Source organism: Calidris pugnax, unplaced genomic scaffold (assembly GCF_001431845.1).
Source record: "Calidris pugnax isolate Ruff unplaced genomic scaffold, ASM143184v1 scaffold1, whole genome shotgun sequence".
In the NCBI taxonomy this organism is placed as follows: domain Eukaryota; kingdom Metazoa; phylum Chordata; class Aves; order Charadriiformes; family Scolopacidae; genus Calidris; species Calidris pugnax.
The window spans coordinates 5660043-5669460 of record NW_015090800.1 but is presented as its reverse complement, the minus strand read 5'-3'; the positions used below and the strand labels follow the sequence as shown (position 1 = coordinate 5669460).

Here is a 9418-nt window from a genome sequence, read left to right as displayed (position 1 = left end):
GCTGAACCTTTTCTTTTTTTTTTTTTTTTTTTTTTTTTTTTCTCTCTTTACATTCAGTCATCAATGCTAATTGCTTTGCCTCCTGCTCTGTGAACCAATGAGTCACAGGATTTGGGATCTCCACACGGGATGCATAATTTTTTACCTTTTCGTGAACCCAGCCGGTCAGTAGTGGCCAAAAGCTCTTTGCTGGTGGTTTTGCATTGGCTGGAACTAGTTTTGCTGCCTCTACAGTGAAGCCTTTTTCTAGAGGAGAGCAGAATAACAGAGGCTTCCCAGAAACAGTTACCACTGCTGGCTGTCGGTCTCAGCAGAGACCAAGGACCAAGATAAGCAGCCAACTCAGTGTCCCCCCAGACCCCGGACAAGGTGGAGGACGAGTCTTTGCCCACTTCAACCTGCTGATTTAAATTCTGGTAAATACATAATGGGCATTTTCTGCCTTACTCTTTCTATGCAACTCTCCTTCAGCTGAAAAAAACCCCACCACTGTCATTTGCAAACATTAGCTGATGCTGGCCTGTAGCCTCACCCACCAGCCTTTATGGGCAAGATCATTCAAACCCTCCCCAGAAAAAGGCACCACCTCTAACTTAAACAGAAATCTAGTTCTGTAAAGTCAAATATAGAGTGCAAATGAAATCTTGCCATATCTGGTATTTTAAGTGTCAGAAACTCCCAGTGGCTCCTGAAGACCAATATGTGGATATTTTCCTGACATTTCCTTCTCAGCGGTGGCAAGACTATGCAAAATGAGAAATCCACATTGAACTCTGATTCTGCCATACAATGAAAAAATCATTTAATAATCAGAAAAGCATGTCATTATTTAAATAGGCTTACACCAGACTATTAAAATACCATTTTTTTAGCATGACTACAGAGTTGCAAAATTTAGAATCAAAAAGTTTTACTCTTTCAACAGCCAAAAAATCATTAATTCAAAGACTTTTTTAAGGAAACAAATTGTTTAGTGCAAGAGAATTCCCAGAATTTTCAATATAAAAATGATATCTTTAAAAACATTTATGTTAGTGAAAAGACCTTAAATTATAATGGTGATTTTTTTAATAAAGTCATACACTATGCACCTGTCATTTGTCATTGTGGCAATAAGCCTAGAGTGTTTCCTTATGTATAATGCTTCTTCATTTTCTACTAAATATTGTCAGGCTGTTCTGACATCATTCCTGATAATCACCTGGCGATGACATCAGACCAAAATATCCATTTTCTGTCATTGTTAATTTTCCAATGCTGGAAATACCTGATTGTTTTCTTAACTGTGTCGCCTTTAATTTTATTTTTAAACAACTAGGAAAACATTTGAACTGGTTTTAGCTACACAGACATATACATGCTTTTCAATCCTCCCATGAGAACTACTTTTTTTTTTTCAGTTTGACAAATCCAATCCAACATTCGGGAGGTAAAGTATCACATAGCATTGCTTTAAGTATAGCAACTTGTGCTTGAGACAAAAAAAAAACCCAAACTGGACTTTTCTTGTTTATTTAGCCTACAAAGTAAATCGTTCAGGCTTCTCTACAAAATGAGCCAATACTGAATATGTGCAAGCAGGCCACTAAAAGAAGAGATGAGATTTACAGAACTGTGCTTTGAAGTTGTGTACCTGCTGCTCGTTCCTGCAGCTTTCTCTAGCAAAGTTTGCTGTAGCTTTGAAAGGCAAGGTTTTCGCCCCTTCAGAACTGCAAAAGCATTATGGTAAGGGGCCGGTATACCATGACACGCACACAGTTTTGAAAGTTTAGCCCAGTTCTCTGGATTCATGGATGGGCTCCTGCTGAGGTCAGCAAAAATGTAGAGGAGGAGAGCTTTCCCCGGAGCCACGCTGCTCAGATCCTGCAGGGAAGACAAGAAACGCTGGTAAGGTTTCAGAATGGTTTCAGAATCCCAAGCCGGCAGTGTTTTTATAGAGGCTTTTGGCCTTTGCATCCTCCCTCATCATATCATGTATCTATCGAGCTTTTTTTGCCAGCTGTTGCCCCAGTGTATTGCATTTAAACTATGTTTACATGTTGTAGGCTGTGTAAGCAAGAGATGTGAACTTTGCTTCTTGACCTAAGGTGCTTTTGACCTAAGAATATGTCATTCCCTCATTGACTTTGCATGGGAACCCAAGCATTTGGTTGGACTCTTGCAAAATTCTTTCTTGAAAATTAGTTAGATTTTCAAAACAGCCCCTGCTCAACCACACTGGCTGTTGTGAAGAGCTTCTTCACCCCTGCCTCACCAGCACCCTCCTTTTCTTCTGCTCAGATAGTGCTGCCACCTTTGGATACCTCCCAGAAAGCACCTAGTTTTGATTCCCCAAATTTATCTCCCATACACATCTAGCGTGAGGTCTACAGCCTTCTGAAAACCACTCGCTGCTGATAAATCCAGCAGATGGGATCTTTGGTGTTCTTGCTTTAAAGACCAAGCAAGGAGAAGTCTTCTTATTCTGAGGGAATTTGTTCGATGGCCCCAGATGCTCATGGGACAACAACATGCCTGTGGAAAGGCTTTGTTAGTTTGTTCGGCTTTGCCTTCCCCTTCTCCACCTTGCAATGATGTTGTCTGAGGCTGAGAGCCTGGCAGTGATGGGAACTCACCCCTTTCTTACCTGACACCATTGCCCCATGACTTAATAAGGTCGAAAGTTCCTGGTAGGGTAGAGGCCAGTCTTCTGCACCCCAAAGGCTGTGATGAAGATGTTGAGGATGACTGTGATGAAGATGAGAGCTGTGGCAGCGTTGTTGAGTATATTCAGGCGGGGTTGCTTTGCAACATCATTCAGGTTCAAACGAGCTGTGTGATACAGTACAAAAAGAAGGAGAGATTTGTAGCTTGACCTCAAGTCCCCCAGCCCTTGCAAACCTTCTCTGCCTGGCGAATGTCCATGATGCCCCTGGGCGATGTGGCTACAGAGCAGAGGGAATAGTCCCAGGAACTTTACAGGAGCCACAGCTTGTCCCAGGACAACATAGGTCAGAGCAGAGGAAAAACATCTCTTTTTTCTCATGTCTTTTTTTCCCGTGGAGGTGCCATGGCCCTCCAACGGGCCAACCCTAAATAGACAAATGACTGCTGCATGCTAGCCAGGCATGTGTCATGTGAGCCCCTAACTGCATGACCATGGGACATGGCAAGGGAAGGTTGGGTGATATGGGGGACAAGGTCAGCAATGTCATACTCAGGTTGGGAGGCCAGTTCCCCCTTGACACCCAGATCTCACATATGTGCTGACAAAGCTGTCAACACCCTCCTCACCTGCAGAGCGAGAAGTATCTGGGTACCTGAGTGGGATCAACCAACCCTAGCTGATGGGCATTGATTGGTTTGGACATGGGAACACCCAAGTTACTGGGGCCATCTGGCCAATAAGCTGTGCAAATGGTAGCCTTGTGGCTTTCTGCCCTCAGCTGAGGTCCCTTGTCCACCTTCTTCTCACAGCTGGCTCCAGCCACCATAGCTGCCACCAGGAAGGGCTGTGCCATATGGGTCAGGGGAAGGAACACGTCACAGGATTTCCTGTAGCCTCTGATCCCGTGTCAAACATAAAAAAAACCAGGTAGGATATACAGCATTCTGCAGACTTTTAGTACTGGCCATGTGTTGAAGGCTGAAATACAGCAGCTCCTTTATCAGAAGGAGCACTGGGCAAGCTTGTCTGAAATGCTGGTCTTAATGTACTGTCAGTGAGGCACTAGGAGAACTGTGGGATTGGTTGAATGTGAGGTTAATATAGGGAATACCTCTGCCTAAATTGTTCTGTTAGGCCCCAGCTTGAGTGAGGTCCTAGGCACTAGGAGAACTGTGGGATTGGTTGAATGTGAGGTTAATATAGGGAATACCTCTGCCTAAATTGTTCTGTTAGGCCCCAGCTTGAGTGAGGTCCTAGGCACTAGGAGAACTGTGGGATTGGTTGAATGTGAGGTTAATATAGGGAATACCTCTGCCTAAATTGTTCTGTTAGGCCCCAGCTTGAGTGAGGGCCTAGGCACTAGGAGAACTGTGGGATTGGTTGAATGTGAGATTAATATAGGGAATACCTCTGCCTAAATCGTTCTGTTAGGCCCCAGCTTGAGTGAGGCAAAAGAGCCAGCTAAAATGGTGTATCTGCAGGAGCTGCATGAAGGGGCATGTTACAGGGTGGGCAGCAAGAGGCCTGAAACCCAGCTCTCCCTACAACAAGGATTGAGCAGTGGGGAAGTGAAGGAAGAGTGGTGCTCAGAGCTTTTGTGCGTGAGAAAAAACCAACCCACTCCTCACTTTGAAAAGCAATGACACAGGCCTCTCCACCGCCCATGTCAAGCTCTCTTCAACCGTCCTACAGCCCTGGTTGGAGCCAAGGAAAATGATTCAGGGATAGAGGTTTCTCCCTCCCAGCCCCGTGCTGGCCAAACAGCACCCTACAAGCATGCATGTGCCTCAGCAACCACCTTACCAGTGATGATGAGGAGAATCCCGATCATCACCTGGAAGAAGAGGGAGATGCTGATGAGCACGATGAGGGTGGCGTAGTACTGGAAGGAAGCCCCCTGCTCCAGCACCGCTTTGAGCTGCGTGACGTTGGCCATGAAGAGCGCCACATCCAGCATGCTCTCCGCCACGCTTTTCTTCGTGGCGTAGTGGTTGATGTTCATCGGCCCGTTGATCCGGAGATGAGGATTCACGCCCTGGGGAGACAGGAGAAACCACACAAACTGGTACAGTCGCTGAGCCTACAGACCCATCTGTGTCAAACGGGCTGCTGCCTCCCCATGGGGTTTATCTAGAAACCCTGGGAAAGAGTCAAAGTTGCCTGTTTTTAAGGTGTTGAGAGCTCCTGGTTTCCCCTCACAGTCACGTCGTGATATTAATAGGCACGAGATGCTTGTAGCGATCAAGAGTTCAGCAAGGTTAGAAAAATACTGGGTATTTTTGTGCAAAACAAGCTTGTCCAGAGTTACGATAATGTAGATTACCCAGAGCTGGGGATTTTGAAAGAAATATTAAATTCTCTTCCTTCAGGGCACAGACAAGCCTCAAACTTAGAGAGGATCAGAGCAAAATCTTCTCTTTGGGCCCGGTGTTCAAAGAACTGTCACTGTCTAGGCTTTATAACTCCTCTGAATGCTTTTTGCTGTCTACTGTCTTAGACAAGATGCTAGAGCAGATGGGACAATCCACATTTTTATTTCTGAAACCAGGGACACCATTTCTTCAAAATGTGAAATGCCCCAAGACAAGGGGTGGGATCTATCACACCTAACTTTAACTAATCATTCAGGCACATTTTTTGTCAGTGGGGAAAAAAAAAAGAGAGGTATTTACAAGAGGTAAATCACCTGGTTGTCCTTAATCTAATTGCAAGCTGTGGGTCATTTGGCTGCTTTTAGCCATCCACCTTTTCTCTGTCTTTCATAGTGAGTTCTCCTGTTAGCTGTCTTGACCCAGATAATGAAAAAAAAGAAAGACAAATAGAAAAGATAGTGCTCAATTCACCCAGAGTATCATCAGCTGGTAATAAACCACCACCAAAGGCAACAATTACAAAAGATTTGGACCTATGTGCAGCAAGCTATGATCTTCTTTCTAAAAAAGGAAGAAAAACAACACTTCCACATAGCACATAGGCTTCAGCTCTGGGTAATCAGCCTCCTGTCAGCTGCAGCAAAGACCAACAGCCTTCTCCTTAACGCTGTCTGATGGATAACCCTTTAAATCTGGATATAAGGGCCAGCTGTGGGCCTGAGGTAGTCTCCTTTGCTCAGAGTGGTGGAAGAGTTTTCTTCATACTGCATACTGGAAGTAGGACTGTGGCTACATCAACTGGTAAGTCCTATTATGGTCCTTTTTTTATCAGATGGTGTACAAAATGTAACCTTTTCTCTATGCTCTAAGCATGGCATGTCACAGGAGAAGGGTTATGGCTACTGCTTCGTTCTGCTGTACCTAATCTGTTTGTGCCCCCCTGGGCAAGAGTGGCTTTCTCTGTGCTGAGGTGGGAGAGTGAGCAAAACCAGTGGTTCTGGGAGAGTGCTGCAAGTAGTTGTGTGTCTGATACCAAAACTGGGGCTGAATTTTGGAAGGGGGTTGTGGCCTGTGCCAGCAATCACCCTTAGATGAGAAAGATGCATAGCGAAAAGCAGGCAGGAAAGGCTGTGTCCAGTTTGAACTATTGTGAAATATGATCCCTAAGAAGGCTTAAAGCACGTAATTCTTGGGGTTTCTAACAGTAAAGCCGTTGCGGTTAAGAGGCTCCTTTTAAAAGCTTGTATTTCTTGCTGTGGAAGGTAGAAGTTAAGAGATACTGGAAAGAGATAGAAGTCTAGAGAACTGGTAAGGACTCTAAGGCAGTGTGTAAGGGTTCAGGACTTCTTAAACACTGCTGTCTGGGGCAGAATAGAGGTATCTTGCATCTCTGGGAAAGGAGTCCAGCAAAAGGTCTGATTCTGGGAACATACCTTACAACCTAGATTCAGGCACTGTTCCTTCTCAGCTGGCTTAAAAGCGTGTGATCCTGTTGCAGCGGAGTGGTACCCACACCAAGTGGTGCAAGGTCTGAGATTTGACCCCTATCAAGTGTTTGTGTCTTTATTCCTGAAGAGTCAGCCCTCCTCCCTGCAGCGTCACAAGGCTGGGCATTGATTGTTTATCTGTGCGTAATGATGAGTTAAGGGTGCCAGAACAAGGATGCTGTACAAACAAGACAGAGCTTTTGTTGAATGAGTGACTGGTACAAGGGGGTTGAGACATCTGTTCCCAGTTGCTGATGCAAGGCAAACAAAGCAAGTCAGGGCCTTCTGTTGAATGACAACACAACCTCCTCCACCAGGAGCGTGAGTGCTCCTTTACCTGGAGGGCAGAGCAGCAATTTACTCAGCTCTGTGTCCCAGATGATCAGGCAATTTCACATGGGCTTTTCTCGTGTGAATGAGTGCAATGGCATGTTCCCCTGTCTGGGATGTGATACCACAGGCAGGGATGGCCACTGCTCTCCAATGAGGAGCCACAGGATCTGGGAAAAACCTTGCACTGAGCAACAAAAAACTGCGATTCTTGTTTCAAAGTTCTGTCAGCACAGGCTTAGTAGATCCACAAAGGCAGCCAAAAGGTTACTAAATGTTGAAAGCTGGACACCAAGCTTTCATGTAGGCAGCTAAAAAAAAAATCAACCTGTAGGAGCCCCTGTGACACCAGCTGAAGTTAGAGAAATCCAGCTCCTCTGTTGATTTAGCCCTTAGAGTTTTCTGCCCAGTCCAGCAGCTCTGAATGCAAGCCTAAAACCTCAAATAACATGAGGCTTAAACAAATCAGCAGTCTTCAGAGATCTGGCATTTCGGTTAAGGCAGGATGTCTTTGCTTAGGATGCCTGGTGCTGTAGGTGTCACCAGCTAACTGCCACATCTGTGAGGTGTGAACACATGGCTGTGACTTGTTTTTTGAGCTGCCACAATGCATGCACGGGTTTTCACAATGAGACCATTTCTGGTTTTGCTTTGTCTTAAAGTTCCGTCCTGTAAACTGCGGCGTCTTTGGGAGCTGATTTGCAAGCGGCTCTGGTTTCCCTGCATCAAGATTGCCCACACAGCTGTGGGGGGTTATGTGGGATCACTGGGGAGATTAAATAGTTCTGTTTTGGCAAACAGAGTCCCGAGTCAAGTACGGGACATACCTGAAGGCTCACCAAAGTGATTTGTGTCATCAGGCTAGAGCTGATGTCTTTCTAGCCAGTTTAAAAGTGTTCCCCTTCCGAGACTGAGATTCGCTGCCTTTTCTTCTCCATATTGTGTCAAAGAGAGGAAACCTGGATCTGGCAGACACCAAGTTCATCTTTCAAGCTTTGTTGCAGAGCCAGCGTGTCTGCTGGAAAGCAGCTCCTGATGGTATGCAGTGCTTTCCCAAGATGGGGATATATCTCTATTGCCCACTTTTTTAAGAGTAGGGAAATGAGGACTTGAAAAAGCACAGCCCAGTCACACAACAGCCCTGGCTGAACTGGGGCTGGAGCTCGGCTCCCGTGTCCCATTTCCGGATGTTTTGGCTTTCTGGATGAGGCAGCCTCTTTCCCTGCAAAGGCTCTGCTGGCTTCGGTCTGACCTCAGGCAAATCCCCTTTCTGCTTCCTTTTGTGTAAACGTGGCACAGCGGTACAGATCGGTACAGATCACTGCAGGGGCTGGGTGAAACACCCGTCTACACTTCCTAAGTCAGAAGTTTTATTCTGAAATAAGTACTCACAACCCCACTCCCAAATATTTAACTATCACCTCTATCATTATTTTAAATTTCTGTATGAATTCTTATAGAAAGAAGGATGAATATTACCAAAAGTGTGGGATTTATGTTTTTTTCCTCCTCTCTTTAAACTTGATCTCTGGTTTTGCTGTGGGGAGCTGGCTGGTCCCAGGGCTTGTGAAACCTGGCTCTGGCACCAGAGGGCATGCTGAGCTCCACAGCTTGCTGAAGCTACCTAAAAAACTTCCACTCAAATTAGTTTTCAAGGGAAATTATTTGCTTTTTAGTAGGCACTTAGTTTTACAAGAAATACCTGCTTTCTTCTGAAAACATTTGGAGGGGGTTCATCTAAATATTTCTTTCCCAAGCTTGCAGATTTGGGGCTGAGGGCAGCACAGAGCTTTCATAAAGCTACTTGGACAATTTCTATAAAACCTACAGTTTCTCTTGTCGTGTCTTTCAGGACAGGGGGGAAAAAAAATTACAGAGCAGATCTAATTGCAAATCTGTGGGCTTTGTGACCCTATCCCCAGGGGAGAACAGCCTGAAAGAGACAGTGGGACAGCGTGAGGCTCACAAGTATGAGAACGATAATCCTCTTCATGGGAGCGCTCTGGCAGAGGGGGGATGTCTGAAGAGAAACGATATTATTGGCCACTAGTTCCAAGGGAAATGCTGAAGGATGCCAAAGAAGACAGAGAGATGAATGCAGGCCATGCACTCGGAGGGGTAGGTGCAGAAATGCCCTCCATGGGGATTCCGGCTGATAAACAGCCAGCCCCACACAGGAGAGCACACACACACACAGCATCAGGCACCAGGGAAAATCCAGAGTATTTTTCCACGCTATTTGCCAGTTGGCAGCTTTAGAAGTACTTTGAAAACATCAGTTGATGAAGGTTAAAGCACACAGAGTCATCATCTTGCGAGGTAGGAGAGGCTCATAGCTCCCTTTCTACGGGCAGAAAGTGGAGAGATGAAAGGCCCTGCTCTCAATCAATACTTCTAAGTGCAGGGTTATTAGCTGCTCTGCTTTTTCCAGAGAAGCTCGCTCCCTGCAGCTCCTGACTGATTCACCTGGGATGGAGGGAGCCAATTTTAATAATTTTGGCCTACGTGCCACGCCGAGGCACAGATGACAGCAGTGATTACCAGATGTCTGCCCCCCCCCCCCCGCGGGGGCAGCCTTCCCC

At 45.8% G+C, this 9418-nt stretch overlaps 1 protein-coding gene across 1 annotated transcript in view; it reads right to left on the bottom strand.

The window, feature by feature from the left end:
- Nucleotides 1–777: 777 nt before the first annotated feature.
- NINJ2 (ninjurin 2) overlaps nucleotides 778–9418 on the bottom strand; it is a 50661-nt gene continuing 42020 nt past the window's right edge. Inside the window, exons 2-4 of the mRNA XM_014937278.1 lie at nucleotides 4451–4682; nucleotides 2627–2811; nucleotides 778–1863 (exon numbers count right to left, since the gene is read on the bottom strand). Of these exons, the coding sequence (XP_014792764.1) occupies nucleotides 2648–2811; nucleotides 4451–4682 (396 nt within the window). The 3' untranslated portion in view covers nucleotides 778–1863; nucleotides 2627–2647. The remainder of the gene's footprint in view (nucleotides 1864–2626; nucleotides 2812–4450; nucleotides 4683–9418) is intronic.